Raw genomic sequence first — 19,674 nt, 5'->3', positions numbered from 1 at the left:
AGGACCGAATAATTTAATTTAATTTAATAGGGGGTGGGCAACGAAAATAAAAGACAGATAGAAAAGAATAACAACTTTTCCAGTCAGGGAGGAAATAATGGGTTAAATGGCCGGCAAAAACGGTAAATCGTAAAATCTGACAGCACAGAAGGAGGCCATTTGGCCCATCGTGCCTGTGCCGGCTCTTTGAAAGAGCTATCCAATTAGCCCCGCTCCCCTGCACTTTTTTTCCCTTTTCAAGTATTTATCCAATTCCCTTTTGAAAGTTACTATTGAATCTGCTTCCACCGCCCTTTCAGGCAGTGAATTCCAGATCACTGTAAATTAAAAGTATTGTTCATGATTAATAGATCAGCTCTGTATAAAAAAACTTCAGTGCCATTAAAAAAAAAAGTGCAGCAAATTAAACTCAGATTCAGCAGAATAATGAAGTGGGGGTGGATCATGGCTCGAGTACTTTGTTTTACCAATGAAGGGATTTCACTGGAAGCCTTAATAACATTAATAATTGACAGACATAATCTTGGGAGGGCAAGAAAAGGAAGGGGAGGCAATTATTTTTTTAAATTTCCAGACAAAATAAAAATGTCCAGAACCAGACTGAATCTTACTGGTATATAAAAAGGTGATTATAGACTTTGCATCTGTCTGTTCCAGTGGATATTAATGATCCCTTGGCACTATTTTTAAGGCGAGGTTGTCCTGGACAACATTCCTCTCTCAACTAATACCACACACGCACAAAGAAAACTCCACAATTAACTGGGTCATTCGTCTCATTGCTGTTTCTGGGATCTTGCTGTATGCAAAACGCACTAACTGTACTCCAAAGTAATTCAGTGTACTTTTTTAGGCTTGTTCTCGGGATGTGGGTGACGCTGGCAAGGGTAGCATTCATTGCCCATCCTTTGTTGCCCTGAGATGTTGTTGGTGATGGGCCTTCTCTTTAAACCGCTGCAGTCCTGATAGTGCTCCCACAATGGTGTTCAGTAGGGCATTCCAGGATACTGACCCAGCGACAATGAAGGAACAGCGATACACGTCCAAGTCAGGACGGCTGTAACTTGAGAGGGGCACTTGGGAGGTGATGGTGTTTCCCATGGAGTGTATTGAGTTAATATGTGAAAGGTTTGGAGCTGCTCGAGATGTGAGAAGGTGTTGGAGAAATGAGAACATTTGAACGAGTCTAACTGCTGAAAGATCCCATTTGCACGTTGCCTTCTTCATTAATCTTCCACCTCTAGTTGTGATCTCATTCAGTTAGCAAATTCTCACCTGTTGCCAGTACCTGGCCACTTCTGGCAAATTGAGGGCTTCGCAGAGATAAACCAGATTGAGAACATCCTTCTGAAAGCAACTGCCTCCAAAGCCTGCAATTAAAAAAACACAAGTCTGAAGGAAGAGCGATAGAATATAATACCAGTGAAAGAAGAGAAACAATCTAAAAATAATTCAAGGGGAGGAACTTCTCAGATTCAATCCAAGTAACAAAATGGTAAATGGAGAAAATAATGGAACTTAGGATAGATAAATCTCCAGGGACTCAGAGGGTTGTGAATCTATGGAATTCTCTACCCCAGAGGGCTGTGGATGCTCAGTCGTTGAGTATATTCAAGGCTGAGATCGATAGATTTTTGGACTCTAGGGGAATTTTTTTTTATTATTATTATATCATGGGATGTGGGCATCGCTGGCGAGGCCGGCATTTATTGCCCATCCCTAATTGCCCTCGAGAAGGTGTTGGTGAGCCGCCTTCAAGGGATATGGGGATTGGGCGGGAAAGTGGAGTTGAGGTAGAAGATCAGCCATGATCTTATTGAATGGTGGAACAGGCTCGAGGGGCCGCATGGCCTACTGCTATTTCTTGTGTTTCCACCCTAGGGTATTAAAAGAAGTAGGTGAGGAAATTGCAGAAGCATTAGTCATAATCTTTCAAAGCATTCTTGATTCGGGAATCGTGCCAATAGTTGGGAAATTTGCTAATGTCACTTCATTATTTAAAGAAAGGATGGGAGAGAGAAACCAGGTAATTACAGGCCTGTTAGTTTAATGTCAATTGTGGGGCGAAGACTCGAATCTGTCTTTAGGGATAGAGTGACTGAGCACTCGAGCAAATATAAACTGATCAGACAGAGCCAACATGGCTTTGTTAAAGGTACGTCATGTCTGACTAAGTGAGTGGGCAAAACTATGGCAAATGGAGTTCAATGTGAGCAAATGTGAGGTCGTCCACTTTGGACCCAAGAAAGATAAATCAGAGTATTTTCTAAATGGTGAGAAACTAGGAACTATAGAGGAGCAAAGAGATTTGGGAGTCCAAGTTCATAATCATCAAAACCTAGTAGACATGTGCAAAAATCAATCAAAAAAGGGCTAATGGAATGTTGGCCTTTATCTCAAGGGTGACTGGAACACAAAGGGGAGGAAGTTATGCTCCAGTTGTAGAAAGTCTCGGTCAGATCCTTTCTGGAATACTCCATTCAGTTTTGGGCACCGAACCTGCTTTTCATCTCACCGTTTTACCAACAAACGCACAAAAAGGTTAAAAAGTTCACATGCGTACGCCACGCGAATAGAAGTATCGAGGTCGTCTGCCCGACGACATCTAAAGCAGCCTAACAAGCGAACGCCACATTGGGACAGCTGGCCAATAAAGGCTGCTTTAGATCAGCGTTTTCCAATACTTTAGCCACATGTGGCTAATTGAGAATTCAGATATGGCTAACTGAAATTCTGACTGGTAAATAAAAAGCGAGTAATAGATAACGTTGTGGGTTCAAGTCCCACTTCACACACTTCAGCACAAAATCTCGGCTGATGCTCCCAGTGTAGTACTGAGGGAGTGCTGCACCGTCAAATGAGGCGTTAAACAGAGCCTGCCCTCTCAGGGGGAACTAAAAGATCCCATGGTCACTATTTCGAAGAGCAGGGGAGTTCTCCCCGGTGTCCTGGACCAATATTTATCCATCAACCAACATCACTAAAACAGATTATCTGGTCATTATCACATTGCTGTTTGTGGGATCTTGCTCTGTGTAAATTGGCGGCTGCGTTTCCTACATTACAACAGTGACCACACTTCAAAAGTACCTCATTTTCTTTCACATTTGTTTATGTTTACAAAAAGGATGTAGATGCATTTGAGAAGGAGCAAACAAAATTTACAAGGATGATACCGGAACTGAGAAATTATAACTATTAGGAAAGATTGAACAGGCTGGGGCTCCTTTCTTCAGAAAGGAGAATGCCAAGAGGTGACCTGGATTATGAAGGGGTTTGATAGGGTAGACGTAGAGAAGATGTTTCCACTTGTGGGGGAGACCAGAACTAGGGGCCATAATTATAAGGTAGGCACTAATAAATCCAGTAAGGAATTCAGGAGAAACTTCTTTGCTCAGAGAGTGGTGAGAATGTGGAACCCGCTACCAGATGGAGTGGTGAGGTGAATAGTGTAGATGCATTTAAGGGGAAGCTAGATAAACACATGAGGGAGAAAGGAATAGAAGGATATGCTGATAGGGTGAGATGAAGAGGGGTGGAAGGAGGCTCGTGTGGAGCATAAAACCGGCATAGACGTGTTGGGCCAAATGGCCTGTTTTCTGTGCTGTAAATTCGATGCAATCAGATTCTTACCGACACTGGCTTTTAGGAACTTGCTTCCAATCCTTTGGTCGGTGCCGATGGCATGGGCCACTTCCTCCACATCGGCACCAGTCGCCTCACACAGGGCACTGATGGAGTTAATGCTGCTGATCCGCTGGGCGAGGAAGGCATTCGCAGCCTAGGGGAGGGGGAGCAGGTCAGGTCAGTGGGGAGGAGGAAACAGACGCACAGATCTTTGATTAAATATTACATTTTACACAGCGTGTTTTTCTCACTAAATAGCTAGTGCACAGGTACAAAAAGTAATCGAGATGGCAAATGGATTCAAGGGGATTGGAACTCACTGTATATCTTCAGTTAACAAATCCAGGAACACAAATGACTCCAGTCAGGCCTAACTCGGCTGTTAATGCCAAGCTCATTCTGACACCCAGACACGAATTCACTTTTGAAGAGTAAACTTCAGCCTTTCACCCCATCTGTAAAGCTCAAAGCTGCATTGTCTTGAAACACAGAAATATAGAAACAGGAGTGGACCATTCAGCCCCTCGAGCCTTTCCCGCCATTCAATCAGATCACGGCCGATCTGTAGCTCAACTCCATTTGCCCGCCTTTGCTCCATATCCCATGATTCCCTTACCCAACAAAAATCTGTCGATCTGAGGTCTTGAAAAGTTCAATTGACCCCCAACATCCACAGCCCTTTGGTGGTGGGTCGGGAAAAGAGAATTCCAAAATTCCACTGCCTTTAATGTGAAAAAGTGCTTCCTGATTTCACTCCTGAATGGCTTGGCTCTAATTTTAAGATTGTGCCCCTTCCACCAGAGGAAATAGCTTCTCTGTTCTGTATCTATCTTGTCGAATCCTTTGGGGACATAAGAACATAAGAAATAGGAGCAGGAGTAGGCCAATCGGCCCCTCGAGCCTGCTCCGCCATTCAATAAGATCATGGCTGATCTGATCCTAACCTCAAATCTAAATTCATGTCCAATTTCCTGCCCGCTCCCCGTAACCCCTAATTCCCTTTACTTCTAGGAAACTGTCTATTTCTGTTTTAAATTTATTTAATGATGTATCTTCCACAGCTTCCTGGGGCAGCAAATTCCACAGACCTACTACCCTCTGAGTGAAGAAGTTTCTCCTCATCTCAGTTTTGAAAGAGCAGCCCCTTATTCTAAGATTATGCCCCCTAGTTCTAGTTTCACCCATCCTTGGGAACATCCTTACCGCATCCACCCGATCAAGCCCCTTCACAATCTTATATGTTTCAATAAGATCGCCTCTCATTCTTCTGAACTCCAATGAGTAGAGTCCCAATCTACTCAACCTCTCCTCATACGTCCGCCCCCTCATCCCCGGGATTAACCGAGTGAACCTTCTTTGTACTGCCTCGAGAGCAAGTATGTCTTTTCTTAAGTATGGGACAGAGGCATAACCCAATGCAAGTCAACAAATACAGATTATAGGGTTTGAATCGCTGTGCCCAAGATAGACAGAAGTCTTCTATCAAGAAAGATTGAACAGGCTGGGGCTCTTTTCTCTAGAAAAGCGAAGACTGAGGGGTGACCTGATAGAGGTCTTTAATATTATGAAAGGATTTGATAGGGTGGATGTAGGGAAGATGTTTCCACTTGTGGGGGAGACCAGAACGAAGGGCCATAAATATAAGATAGTCCACTAATAAATCCAATAGGGAATTCAGAAGAAACTTCTTTACCCAGAGAGTGGTGAGAATGTGGAACTCGCTGCCACAAGGAGTAGTTGAGGCGAATAGTGTAGATACATTTAAGGGGAAGCTGGATAAACACATGAGGGAGAAAGGAATAGAAGGATATGCTGATAGGGTGAGATGATGTAGGGAGGGAGGAGGCTCGTGTGGAGCATAAACACAGACACGGACCTGTTGGGCCGTTTGGCCTGTTTCTATGCTGTACGTTCTATGTAAGTCCGATACCTCAGGGACCCCAGTTTAAAAACCCCATGCCCTACTAAAAGACTATGTACCAGTTTAGAGAGCTCCGATGACCAGGTGTTGGTTGTAATGATCTTGTTCTCCGGGACCCAATGTTCATAGATACTTTTGAGGGCCAGAATGGCCTTTTGACCTTCAGGCGTCTCGTCTCCACCAATCAAAACTCTGTCGGGATTTTTGAGATCAGCAATGGCCGTTCCTTCAGCCAAAAACTCAGGATTTGAGAGTACCTTGAAATACAAATGTTCACACACATTAATATACAAAGCAACGTTCAACTCTCTCATGCTGGAAGTTTGTACACAAGTTATTCTACCTAGGATCGATTGTATTATACAGAATTGCCTGGAATTTTACAGCATAGTAACTGACCATTCGGCCCAACAGGTCTATGCCGGTGTTTACGCTCCACACGAGCCCCTTCCTCCCTAATTCATCTCACCCTATCAGCATATCCTTCTATTCCTTTTTCCCCCTCATGTGCTTATCTAGCTTCCCCTTAAATGCATCTATGCTTTTCACCTCAACTACTCTTGGAGGAGGGCTGCACTGTTGGAGGTGCCGTCTTTCGGATGAGATGTTAAACGGAGGCCCTGTCTGCCCTCTCAGGTGAACGTAAAAGATCCCACGTCACTATTTCAAAGAAGAGCAGCGGAGTTCTCCCCGATGTCCCGGGGCCAATATTCATCCCTCAACCAACATCACTAAAACGGATGATCTGGTCATTATCACATTGCTGTTTGTGGGATCTTGCTGTGCGCAAATTGGCTGCCGCGTTTCCCTCATTACAACAGTGACTACACTTCAAAAGTTCTTCACTGGCTGTAAAGCGCTTTGGGACGTCCTGAGGTCGTGAAAGGTGCTGTATAAATGCAAGTCTTTTTTTTCCTTTCTTTCCTCACCCCTCACAAAATAATATAAGTGTCAAAACTCAACCACGGTCAAGGTTCGGAGAATCGGCTGCAGTAGGACGAGTCGATCCCTGACCGAACCTGCTCTCCTACCTGAAGGTTCAAGCTGGGCTTGGTGTTGGCGTTGAATATCCTCCTGATGCTCTCGGCCGCCCTCACTGGCACGGTGCTCTTTTCCACCACGATCTTGCCACCGTTGCCCACCTCCGCTATCCTGCGAGCGCAAGCCTCGATGTACTTCAGGTCCGCGGCCCGGCCCTTGCCAATCCCAAAGGTCTTTGTGGGAGTGTTTACCTATTTAGAACCGCCGGGGGGAGGGAAGCAAGATGATCAGATGATTGACATCAACAACAGTCCCAGTGAAGGTGCATTTATTCATTGGGTGTAGAAGCACTGGAGAAGGTGCAAAAAAATTTACAAGGATGATACCGCGATAATACTCCAGTTGGGTTAAGGTTTGTGGTTTGAGTGGCACAAACTGCAGGGAGCCAGTCCTGTGGGTTCAGCCTCAGGGGCGGCAGCTGTTGGTGTCGGCGGGCAGCGTATTACTTCGCTTTTTGGACATGGGCAGCACTCTGGCAATGCCGCACTGCCCGCTCACCCCTCGCTGTCCCTGGGGGAAACTGGCGGTGGGCTTTCTATTGTAGCGATTGCTTTGTTTTGTTATGGTCTAGAACGGAGAGGCCGACAGCAGCACAAAGGAGAGGAAGTTGTGAACTGAGGGGAAACGTTAAAAACGCGGGATATTAAACGTGCTCACCGATATAAAGATCAGATCAGCTTCTTTAATCGCACTGTCGATGTCAGTGGAGAAGAAGAGATTTCGCCCACGGCAGGAGTCCACCACTTCCTGAAGACCTGGCTGTGGTTAACATTGGAAAAGTCACGTATTGATTCACATTATATATAAAAAAAAAATCACATTAATAATCAAAAACACTCAATATCCCCCAGTGACTTGATTGGTATATTCACTGGCCCAGTAGTAGGACATGTGGTAAGTGTAAGATGCTTGGGAGGGCTTTAGACCTGTGTTTCCCAAAGCTCTCCACCACTGGGGGTTCTCCTCGCCTCATATCTGGGTCTGTTGTAGACTCATTGATTGTTATGTTTAGTCAACAACTCCATTATAATTGTATCATGCGATTACCGGGAGGGTAGAAGGTGAACTAGATGGAGCGAGGGTCTTCTTTCGTCTGGCAAGTCCTACATGTGACTGAGCTACACGGATCAGGAGGGTCCGAGGTGCAATCTCAATCTGTGCTGAGCCCGCTGATCTCAGGGAGGTCGACAAAAGCAGTCCGTCTCATTGCCCCTAAACGTTGGAGGCGGGGGAGGGAGGGAGGGAGGGGGACAAACATCACGCATGCACGCACACGAAGGAGGGAGAGTGCAGGAACCAGCTCAGCTGTGATGCTCCCTCATGATCTGCACCATCCAAGTTCATACACGATCAATGGTCACTTGGGCAAGTTACCAGAAGGCAGCTCACACACGTGGATTTGTATCCGACCCTACGTCAACACCTTCAGGAGAGCAAGGAAGAAAACTGGAAGGCTACGGTAGATCGTAGAGTTACATTGGATCTTACAAGGCTACGGTAGATCGTAGAGTTACATTGGATCTTACAAAGCTACGGTAGATCGTAGAGTTACAATGAGGAAATGCATCTTTTGAAGTGCCTCGCTGCAGGTTGTTTATTTATAAAAAAAACAAGTCTTTTCTACCAACATTTTATTGAGGGCCACAGTTTTAGAACATTTCCTTTTGCTTAAATCTCATTCAATGCTCCATAAGAACATAAGAAATAGGAGCAGGAGTAGACCATACGGCCCTCGAGTCTGCTCTGTCATTTAATAAGATCATGGCTGATCTTCTACCTCAACTCCACTTTCCCGCCTGATCCCCATGTCCCTTGATTCCCTCAGTGTCCAAAAATCTATTGATTTCAATCTTGAATATACTCAACGACTGAGCATCCACAGTCCTCTGGGGTAGAGAATTCCAAAGATCAACAACCCTCAGTGAAGAAATTTTTCCTCATCTCGGCCCTAAATGGCCCACCCCTTATCTTGAGACTATGACCTCTAGCTCTTGATTCTCCAGCCAGGGGAAACAGCCTCTCAGCATCTACCCTGTCAAGCCCTCTAAGAATTTTATACTTCTCAATGGAGATCACCTCTCATTCTTCTAAACTCCAGAGAACATAGGCCCATTTTACTCAAACTCTCCTCATTGGACAACCATCTTATCTCAGGAATCAATTGAGTGAACCTTTGTTGCACCCCCTCTAAGGCAAGTAAATGCTTCCTTAGGTAAGGAGACCAAAACTGTACACAATACTCCAGGTGTGGTCTCACCAGAGCTCTATATAATTGCAGTAAGACCTCCTTACTCTAATACTCCAACCCCTTTGCAAAAAAGGTTAACATACCATTTGCCTTCCTAATTGCTTGCTGTACACGCACGTTAACTTTCTGTGATTCGTGTACAAGGACACCCAAATCCCACTGAATACCAACATTTCTTAAGTCTTATAAAAAAATTTTGTTTTTCTATTCTCCCCAAAGTGGATAATTTCATATTCCCCACATTAAACTCCATCTTCTTGCCCACTCACTTAACCTGTCTATATCCCTTTACGTCCTCCTCACAGCTTACTTTCCCACCTAGCTCTGTATAGGCCAACGTGATCCACCGCAGAGTGACCTGGAGAGCATTGATCAACCTAGGAAACTCTCACCAGCTGGCAAATCTTTTTGCTCTTCCTCCCTTTCTCGGTTACTCTCCCCACCCCCTTTCTCTCTTTGCTACTCTTCAATCCTGGCTATCTTCACCTCCTCCAAGTTAAACAGATCATGACACACTCGAGCGCACGCGGGACACACTCGAGCGCACGCGGGACACACTCGAGCGCACGCGGTATCACCAAGCTGAGATACCTGCCTTTCAAACCCATCGTTAACTGGCTGAACCTGCCTTATCCACTGTTGAAGTTCTGGCCAAGTCACTCAATCACTGGGTCTGACACAATGCAACCAGGATGTTGTTGGGTTATGGAGCGGTCAATAATAAAGCCTTTTAAATAATGCTAGATTACTTTAATAAGTCTTAAGAGTTTACAAGCAGCCTGGCTGGAATAAAGGAAGGACACGGTTGTTCGCAATATTGTGCTACACATAACATGGGAGCTCATTCCAGCTTTCTTTAAACAGCACAGGGTAGATTTTCTGATATTTATAACCACAGTTAACATCTGCATTAAATCATTGAAGACAGGAATTCAGTGTCCCCTACCCCCCCAAATATAAACACCCACCCCTCAAACTGACTGCACATATATTAAAATCTAGTCATGGCTTGATGGTTTAAATTCAAATTCCAGCGATCTCTGATATCAGATCTCTCCGATTAAACCCGAGTGAGAGACTATACGGACATACGAAATTAATGGGCAGGAAAAGTCCAGCTGGTCTATCAAGCCGTCCCCACACCCTGATGGCCAGACCACCATGACTAAACACTTCTTCCCACCCCCTGTAATCTCCCGGGAGAGGCAAAAAAGAAAAAAAAACCCAGGGCCAATTAGGGAGAAAAAAAAAATCTCTGGAAAATTCCTCTCTGACCCCCTCAGGCGGTCTAAACCAGTCCAGGAGATCACATGGGACATGTGTTAGCCAAAAAGACACTTACCTTCTATATGAAGATGAGAAGTTTACTTTTTAAAAAGAAAAGACTTGTTTCATTTAATAAATGTTTAATCGTTAATCAAACCTCCACAACTGCCCTGAACCTCAAAACGATTTGCAACTTTGAAACTCTATACGGTCACGTCAGGACCCAGTTCAGTGGGACTGTACCCCCTGCAGAGTTTGAGTGTTGGGTGCGAGACTCTTTTGCTTTTTAATTTTGAACTTCAGAAACAAGCTCAGCGATGGAGAAAACCATCGAGTTACCGTTGACTGTTAAAGATTGCACTGAGCATTTTAAACTCATTTGCAACTTGATAAAGTTCACCAATGCACTCGTCTCCCGCCCCAGTTCCAAACCTGTCTCGCTGACGGCAAGCACTGAAACTCGGCCCTGGGGAGTTAATGCTGATTATGGGATGCACCGAGCTGCCTTTACAGCCTCTGGGTTATTCATTTCATTAAGTAACACTGTCTATTAATTATTTATCATTTGAATTGCTCAGTTGACCATCTACAACTAGTTATATCTACTAATTATTGCTATACTCAAATGTTTAATTACATATTACATAGAATGTACAGCACGTTGAGCCCAACTGGTCAATGCTGGCATTGACGCTCCACACGAGCCTCCTCCTCTCCCTTTTCATCAAACCCTATCCTTCTATTCCTTTCTCCCTCGTGTGTTTATCTAGCTTCCTCTTAAACGCATCTATGCTATTCGCCTCAACTGCTCCTTGTGGGAGCGAGTTCCACATTCTCACCACTCTCTGGGTAAAGAAGTTTCTCCTGAATTCCCGATTGGATTTATTAGCGACTATCTTATGTTACTAATCATGATTTCAAAGTCAATCAATAGTTGTCAGTGCGTGATCTGCTGTCTCATTTCTTTGGCAAGAAAGGGTTAATACATTTACTCAGCGGCCTGCGGGTATCCTAATGGAGGGCTGGTGAAGTGAACTCAATTCAATCCGAACTGGATGACACAAGACAGTTCAGCGAACTAAATTTGGGCATCATTTACCCCAGGCGTAGGCGGAATGGTAAATCCCAGACAGTTCCTTATTGAGGAGTTAATCCCACTTTGCACCCTCCATAAACTTTAACTCATCCAAAACTCTGCTGCTCGTATCCTAACTCGCACCAAGTCCTGTTCACCCGTCACCCCCTGCGCTCCCAGTTCCGGCAACGCCTTGTTTTAAAATTCTCATCCTCGTTTTCAAATCTCTCCACGGCCTCGCCCCTCCCTACCTCTGTAACCTTCTCCAGCCCTAAAACCCTCCGAGATCTCTGCACTGCTCCAATTCTGGCCTCTTGCGCATCCCCGATTTTCATCGCTCCACCATTGGCGGCCGTGCCTTCAGCTGCCTAGGCCTTAAGCTCTGGAATTCCCTCCCCTAAACCTCTCCGCCTCTCTCTCCTCCTTTAAGACGTGCCTTAAAACCCATCTCTTTGCCTGTTCTAATACCTGCTTATGTGGTTCGGTGTCAAGATTGTGTTTGATATTCGCTCCTGTGAAACGCCCTGGGACATTTTACTACATTAAAAGGCGCTATATAAATGCAAGTTGTTGTTGCGGAGGTGAGGGGTGAGGGATGAAGGTTTTATCTGGTTCTTTGACATACATTTGTCGCGATACCAAAACCCAGCGTTCTTACATTTACTCAGGGCTTGTCGCCAGGTTTTGAATCCCCTTGGTAAAAATCACAGTTTGTTGCATGAATAATTTATACGTTACCTTAAAGCAGAAGCTGTGTACAAGAGTAATTAATGGCAGCGGACCCGTGGGAGTGAAAGGGGGGCAGAACTAGTCGGCAGCACAGGCCGTTTAAAGAGCCAGCACTTGCTGTTCGTTGCGTACATTTAAAGAGGCACCGCAATGAATCGACCAAAACAAGCGATTAAAAAAAAAAGTTCTCAACGTGGATTAATCAGATGTAATCATCACGACTGATGAACTCTTGCAGATGCAGCTGTCGCCTCCTGAATCTTCAAAACAACCACCGTTCAAAATTACACTCGAGAAGTCCAAGAGTGGAGAAACTGAACAATAATAATTAGCCATCCACACTTCTCTTGTTGCGATAATGTATTTCCATACTCAAAAGCTAAGCAGCAACAAACAACTCGCATTTCTACAGCGCCTTTAACGTAGGAAAACGCTTCACAGGAGCGTTATCAGCCAAAAAAGTGACGCCGAGCCAAAGAAGGAGATATTAGGATGGGTGACCACAAGCTTGGTCAAAGGGGTAGGTTTTAAAAGGAGCGAATTAAAGTAGGAGAGAGAAGTAGAATCTTTTCTATGGTTCTATAGACAGGTTTAGGGAGGAAATTCCAGCGCTTTGGGCCTAGACGGCTGAAGGCACAGCCGCCAACGGTGGGGTGAAGGGAGCGGGGGGACGCACAAGAGGCCAGGCGCCATGCGAACAGAATTTAAACGGTCAACGCAAAAGCGAGCTAGAATTTAAACAGCAACTAACAAGCAGGATTTAAACAACAAGTTAGTTCAAAAAGTGCAAGTGTTTAAAACAGCAGGTAGCCCAGGAACTGCAAGAGGCACAACTGAAGCAACAGCTAACTCAAAGAACTGGGAGTTCACCCAACAGATGAACCAAAACGAGCGAGAACTTACACAACGGTTAATTCAGATAGCACTAGTTGCACAACAGTTAAACCAGAAAGAATTAGCCACGCGGGAGGTTAGATCAGAGTTGGCACAAAAAGTTTTATAACCAAAAGATCACTTTTATGAGAAGCTAAGCAAAGATTAGTTGAGCAAAGAAGCAGAATGTAAAAGTAATCAGCAGACGTTAACAAGAATGAGCTACACTCATGAGGTCAGCACTAATAAGAGAGTTCGACGCAACACCAGAGGAATTGAGGAGCTTGTTATGATGGTTCATCAAACTGAGCGAAGAAAAGGAAGAAGATCCAAGAAATTCTTATGATAGATTGTGGCAGATATATTTTGAGGGAAGCGAAGTAGTCCAAACGGATGACGAAGAGTTAGATCGTGAGGGAAGGAAATGGAAGGGAAGGAAAGAATTTTGCACAAAGTAAGCTCTCACTGAGATTAATGCCAATTAATCTGTTTTAATGATGTTGGCTGAGGGATAAATATTGGCCAGGACACCGGAGAATACTCCCCTGCTCTTCTTCGAAACAGTGCTTCCATTGGAGAGGGCGGACTGGGCCTTGGTTTAACGTCTCATCCGAAAGACGGCACCTCCGACAGTGCAGCTCTCCCTCAGAACTGGCACCGGGAGCGTCAGCCTGCATTATGTGCTCAAGTGTCTGGAGTTGGACTTGAACCCGTGACCGTCTGACTCGAGGCGAGAGTGCTGCCCACTGAGCCAACGTAATCTGTCACCCAAGTTACAGGATAGGCTGCTTCTTCTCCACAACGTTCACCTGAGGGAGGAGGAAGCCTCCGAAAGCTTGTGAATTTAAAATAAAATTGCTGGACTATAACTTGGTGTTGTAAAATTGTTTACAATTGTCAACCCCAGTCCATCACCGGCATCTCCACATCATGGCTTCTTCTCCTGGTTGAGGAGCGAGCCTCTAGTCATGTGATCATGGGAAGGGCTCAGGTCTGGTGGGTGTTCAGTATTTGCTAAAAGAGTGTCTGTAGATTAGAGGAGCACATTGTCCCTGTGGAGGTATGTTCAGTCTCTGATGGATCATGCAGTCGAATTCTTGCCCTATCGGAATGTCGGAGGGACAAAGGGAAAGGGGTTCAGTTTATCCAGAAATGTGAAATCTTTCCTAAAATCAGCCCCTCAGCCTTTCCCCTCCCACTGTGTAAACATTCCCAGCTTCCTTAGTCTCTTGTGGAGAAATGATGTGGAGATGCCGGTGATGGACAAATGTAAGGAATCTTACAACACCAGGTTATAGTCCAACAATTTTATTTTAAAATCACAAGCTTGCGGAGATTATCTCCTTCGTCAGGTGAGTGAGTGAGAAAGTTTCTCTTGTGGAGAAAGTTTAAGTTCCCATGGTCTTCTCTCTCTCTCTCTCACTCACTCTCTCTTCTCCCTGCCCACCTCCCTCTCCCTCTAGTTAACACTTGAAGCAGTACTCATTCTGGCACCATTTTAATTTAAATGCGGCGAGATCAGCATTTACACTGCCTACAAATGGCTCCCTTATCCCAGCAACGACCTCTAGATCACTAATTTCCTACGAGTCTGACCCCCGGGGATAGGAGCGTGAGATTCAGCACCGTGCGCACAGGATTCAACTCACTAATCAAAAATTAAAATTACGGGGCTGTATCAGCAGGAACGTTTATGCTTCCCCGTCCAAAGATCATCTTCACACATTCCTTCAACAAAAGGAATGCACTCAATAGATTCACCTCAAAGATAGGAAGCTGGTTGGAGTTCCAGGCCTCGATTCGCTCGACGTTTACGTCCACCACAGTCACGGTGATCTCCTTGCACATCTGTGCGATGACACTGCAGGTTGGACCCCCAACATAGCCGGCACCGATACAGCAGATCTTGTTGACTAGAACCATCTTCTCAACCTAGTTTTAAGAGGGGAGAGAAAAAAAAAAATCGGTATTGAACATCGGAAAAAAAAGTTTAGCAAAACCCAACTGAAGGATACAATTGGCCCAGAAAGTGTACAGACAAAGGTGAGCCCAGGCATCAGGGACGTTAAGGGAGTTGGTCCTGTTGTCCATTTAGAAAGAGATTTCAAGCAAGCCATAAACCCTCATCCATGCCTTTGTTACCTCCAGGCTCGACTATTCCAACGTTCTCCTGGCCGGCCTCCCATCCTCCACCCTCCACGAACTTGAGCTCATCCAAAACTCTGCTGCCCGTATCCTAACTCGCACCAAGTCCCGTTCCCCCATCACCCCAGTGCTCGCTGACCTACGTTGGCTCCAGGTCCAGCAACGCCTCGATTTTAAAATTCTCATCCTTGTTTTCAAATCCCTACATTGCCTCGCCCCCTCCCTATCTCTGTATCTCTTCCAGCCCTACAACCCTCCGAGATCTCTGCGTTCCTCCAATTCTGACCTCTTGTGCATCCCAGGTTTTAATCGCTCCACCATTGGCGGCCATGCCTTCAGTTGCTTAGGCCCTAAGATCTGGAATTCCCTCCCTAAACCTCTCTCTCCTCATTTAAGACCTACCTCTTTGACCAAGCCTGTCCTAATATCTCCTTATGTGGCCTGGTGTCAATTTTTGTCTGATAACGCTCCTGTGAAGCGCCTTGGGATGTTTTACTATGTTAAAGGCACTATATGAATGCAAGTTGTTATTATAAACTAAGATAATGGGGAGAATTGATGAAGCTGATTTAGTTAAAAGGTTCACTGAGGAACCAGGGAACATTCAAACACCAGGGGAAACAGGTTAAAAATCAGGGAATTTGAAGTGAGAAGGAAAGTAATGCAGACACTTTTTTATATAACCCAAAGGCAACGGATTTATGGTTTAACCAACCCTCCCGAATTGCCCCCCGCGGGAATCTCCCAGAATGCGGCATGAACGTCCTGGGCACTGCTGCTCGCGGCCTGAGAAAGGGTTCACCCGTTAAATTTTCCACCGCAGCAGCGCCCCCTCCCCCACCCGGTCGTTTATTTCATTGCTGTTTGTGGGATCTTGCTGTGCGCAAATTGGCTGTCACGTTTCCTACTTTACAACAGTGACTACACTTTAAAAAAGTACTTTGGGATTGCCTTGAGGCCATGAAAGGCACTATAGAAATGCAAGGTCCTTTCTTCCTTATTTGGATTAAGAGGGAAACATTGCTCAGGAGCTAGAGGGAGCAGCCAAAGTGCAATTACCCAAAGTCCACTCCTGCCCCCAAAAACATGCAAGCTCGTCATTCTTTTTTAAAAACCAGATCATGGAGTTATTAAGTAACAACATTCACATTACTGAAGGGACAGTAACATATTTTAGTCAGTCAAGTTACCAAGTATCTCAATAATTGTCATACTGTTGTATTTTAACTTTTGTTCAGGGGCTGGAAAATTTTTTTTGATCGATCGCAGTAAAAGACTTGCGTTTCTATAGCTCCTTCCATGACCTCAGGACGTCCCGCAGCGCTTTACAGCCAATTAAGCATATTTTTGAAGCGTAGTCACTGTTGTAATGTAGGAAACACGGCAGCCAATTTGCGCACAGCAAGATCCCACAAACAGCAATGTGTTTTAGTAAAGAGTATCAGTGCTAGGGAATAGAATAATTCTCCGCTTGCAACACTCAGTGTCACCATTCGGCACTCCCAGTTCAGTTAGTGGAGGGCCAGCTACAGAGTGAAGCTCTCGCCATTGTTTCCCAACTTTAAGAGGGTCTCCATTTCCTGGACTGGCCGCTCCCAAGGCTGTGTCAAATTTGACACCCAACGGAAGGCATTTTTGTACAATAGACTACGGACGAGATGGAGCATGCCCTCTCAGCCAGCAAGAGAAAATATAGACTTTCATCATCATTAAATCAGTTGTAGTGCCAGCCTTGGCTCAGTGGGTAGCACTATCACCTCTGAGTCAGCAGGTTGTGGGTTCGAGTCCCACTCCAGGGACTTGAGCACATAATCCAGGCTGACATTCCGAGGGAGTGCTGCACTGCAGTCTTTTAGAGGAGACATTACACCAAGGCCCAAAAGATCCCATGGCACTATTCCAAGACGCGCAGGTGTCCTGGGCCAATATTTATCCCCTCAACCGACATCATTAAAACCGATGATCTGGTCATTATCTCAATGATGTTTGTGGGACCTTGCTGTGCACAAATTGGCTGCCCTGTTTCCTACATTACAACTGTACTTCAAAAAAAAAAGTATTTTATTGCCTGTAAAGCACTTTGGGACCTCCTGAGGCTGTGAAAGGTGCTATATAAATGCAATTTTTTTTTTCAGTGGGTGCTGGATTCAAACGTTGGGCCCCAGAGGTTAAAGAAATCCACCGTCAGAATTTTTTAAAAGAATGGGTTTTGGTAGACACTGTCCCTCTCCTCTCTCAATGTCCCTCTCCTGCTCCTATTTTCTATGTTTCTCACCCTCCCTTTCTCCAACATTCCTTAAAACCCACAGAGGTGGTATATATGATCAAGACATTATAACTTCCCAAAATATAATTGGTCACTCAAATTCTGGACTGGGGGGATTATTGCCTGATAACCTTTGTTCACTTATTTCGAAAACTTAGCCTCAGTTTCTCTCAGGTGTTTTTTTTTGTTTAGCAAAGGCTGCCTCGCAGATGCCATTTTTTTGTGAATTAGCAAGTTGGCTTCAGCCTCGTTACCCACAGCGAACGGGTTCAAATCCCCCCTTTCCCTATTATCTCCACCATTGATAGCTCCAAAAGTGAGAACAATTGGGGGGGGGGTTGGAGTTGGAGTTCCCATGGGGGATATTTTTTTTGGGGGGGGGGTTGGGGGGAGCAATGGGGTGGGGGGCTTTAAACTGGAGGAGAGTCTGCGCATTTGAGTGAATGAGCCTTGCCATCAATGAAAGGGGAACTCCGCTAATCGCAATGAATGAGAGCGGAGCCGAGCAATGAGAAACGAGCAAAGGCAACAACCGGGGCGGGACTTCTCCCCGCCGACCCTGCAACCTCAAACTCTGCCGCAATTTCTTAAAGTGCAGTTGTGTATATACATTATATATATTAAAAAAAATAAAACAAAAATATAGATATGAAACCCATAAAAGTAGCACTTCCTGACACCAAAAGAGAGAGAAATGAAAAACCCAATAAACCCAGGATGAAATAATCTACTCAATGCAATAGGATGGATTTTTTTTTTAAAAACCCACAAAAACTCTTACCCAAGACCAGAAATGGGTTGTTAAAATCCGCCGCCGGGTGAGAGGCGCTGGTTAATCACTTGTTAATTTCCAATGATCTGCGGCTGAAACTGACTCCCGAAGCCCATCCTTTGGTAGAAACCACGCCAGCGTCAGGTTTATAACCCGAGAGCTCCGCCTCGTCGCTGATGCAGTTGTGGGAGGGGAGGGAAAGGCAAAGAAGAAGACACTGACCCCGCCTGGTTTGTCTTTCTTGCCTGAGATGGGAATCACACAGTGCAGGAGGAGGCTCTTTTCAAAGAGCTATCCAATCAGGCCCTCTCCTCCTTCCCCCATATACCCAATTCCCCTTTGAAAGTTCATTATCCAATCTGCTCCCACCTCCTTTTCGAACAGCGCATTCCAGATCGTAACGACTCCCTGTCTAAAAAAAAAAGAAACTCCTCATTTCCCCTCTGGTTCTTTTTTTTTATTCGTTCACGGGATGTGGGCGTCGCTGGCGAGGACGGCATTTTATTGCCCATCCCTAATTGCCCTCGAGAAGGTGGTGGTGAGCCGCCTTCTTGAACCGCTGCAGTCCGTGTGGTGACGGTTCTCCCACGGTGCTGTTAGGAAGGGAGTTCCAGGATTTTGACCCAGCGACGATGAAGGAACGGCGATATATTTCCAAGTCAGGATGGTGTGTGACTTGGAGGGGAACGTGCAGGTGGTGTTGTTCCCATGTGCCTGCTGCCCTTGTCCTTCTAGGTGGTAGAGGTCGTGGGTTTGGGAGGTGCTGTCGAAGAAGCCTTGGCGAGTTGCTGCAGTGCATCCTGTGGATGGTGCACACTGCAGCCACTGTGCGCTGGTGGTGAAGGGAGTGAATGTTTAGGGTGGTGGATGGGGTGTCAATCAAGCGGGCTGCTTTATCTTGGATGGTGTCGAGCTTCTTGAGTGTTGTTGGAGCTGCACTCATCCAAGCAAGTGGAGAGTATTCCATCACACTCCTGACTTGTGCCTTCTAGATGGTGGAAAGGCTTTGGGGAGTCAGGAGGTGAGTCACTCGCCGCAGAATACCCAGCCTCTGACCTGCTCTCGTAGCCACAGTATTTATATGGCTGGTCCAGTTAAGTTTCTGGTCAATGGTGACCCCCAGGATGTTGATGGTGGGGGATTCAGTGATGGTAATGCCGTTGAATGTCAAGGGAGGTGTCTAGACTCTCTCTTGTTGGAGATGGTCATTGCCTGGCACTTATCTGGCGCGAATGTTACTTGCCACTTATAAGCCTAAGCCTGGATGTTGTCCAGGTCTTGCTGCATGCGGGCTCGGACTGCTTCATTATTTGAGGGGTTGCGAATGGAATTGAACACTGTGCAATCATCAGCGAACATCCCCATTTCTGACCTTATGATGGAGGGAAGGTCATTGATGAAGCAGCTGAAGATGGTTGGTCCTAGGACACTGCCCCGAGGAACTCTTGCAGCAATGTCCTGGGGCTGAGATGATTGGCCTCCAACAACCACTACCATCTTCCTTTGTGCTAGGTATGACTCCAGCCACTGGAGAGTTTTCCCCCTGATTCCCATTGACTTCAATTTTACTAGGGCTCCTTGGTGCCACACTCGGTCAAATGCTGCCTTGATGTCAAGGGCAGTCACTCTCCCTCACCTCTGGAATTCAGCTCTTTTGTCCATGTTTGGACCAAGGCTGTAATGAGGTCTGGAGCCGAGTGGTCCTGGCGGA

At 45.6% G+C, this 19,674-nt stretch overlaps 1 protein-coding gene across 1 annotated transcript in view; it reads right to left on the bottom strand.

The window, feature by feature from the left end:
* LOC137332296 (UDP-glucose 6-dehydrogenase-like) overlaps positions 1-18,094 on the bottom strand; it is a 39,237-nt gene extending 21,143 nt beyond the window's left edge. Inside the window, exons 1-7 of the mRNA XM_067996006.1 lie at positions 17,973-18,094; positions 14,542-14,712; positions 7,247-7,348; positions 6,580-6,780; positions 5,608-5,805; positions 3,634-3,781; positions 1,276-1,370 (exon numbers count right to left, since the gene is read on the bottom strand). Of these exons, the coding sequence (XP_067852107.1) occupies positions 1,276-1,370; positions 3,634-3,781; positions 5,608-5,805; positions 6,580-6,780; positions 7,247-7,348; positions 14,542-14,703 (906 nt within the window). The 5' untranslated portion in view covers positions 14,704-14,712; positions 17,973-18,094. The remainder of the gene's footprint in view (positions 1-1,275; positions 1,371-3,633; positions 3,782-5,607; positions 5,806-6,579; positions 6,781-7,246; positions 7,349-14,541; positions 14,713-17,972) is intronic.
* Positions 18,095-19,674: the final 1,580 nt, after the last annotated feature.

The sequence above is a fragment of the Heptranchias perlo genome, chromosome 14, assembly GCF_035084215.1.
Source record: "Heptranchias perlo isolate sHepPer1 chromosome 14, sHepPer1.hap1, whole genome shotgun sequence".
Taxonomy (NCBI): domain Eukaryota; kingdom Metazoa; phylum Chordata; class Chondrichthyes; order Hexanchiformes; family Hexanchidae; genus Heptranchias; species Heptranchias perlo.
This window is presented reverse-complemented; position numbering and strand designations above follow the sequence as displayed.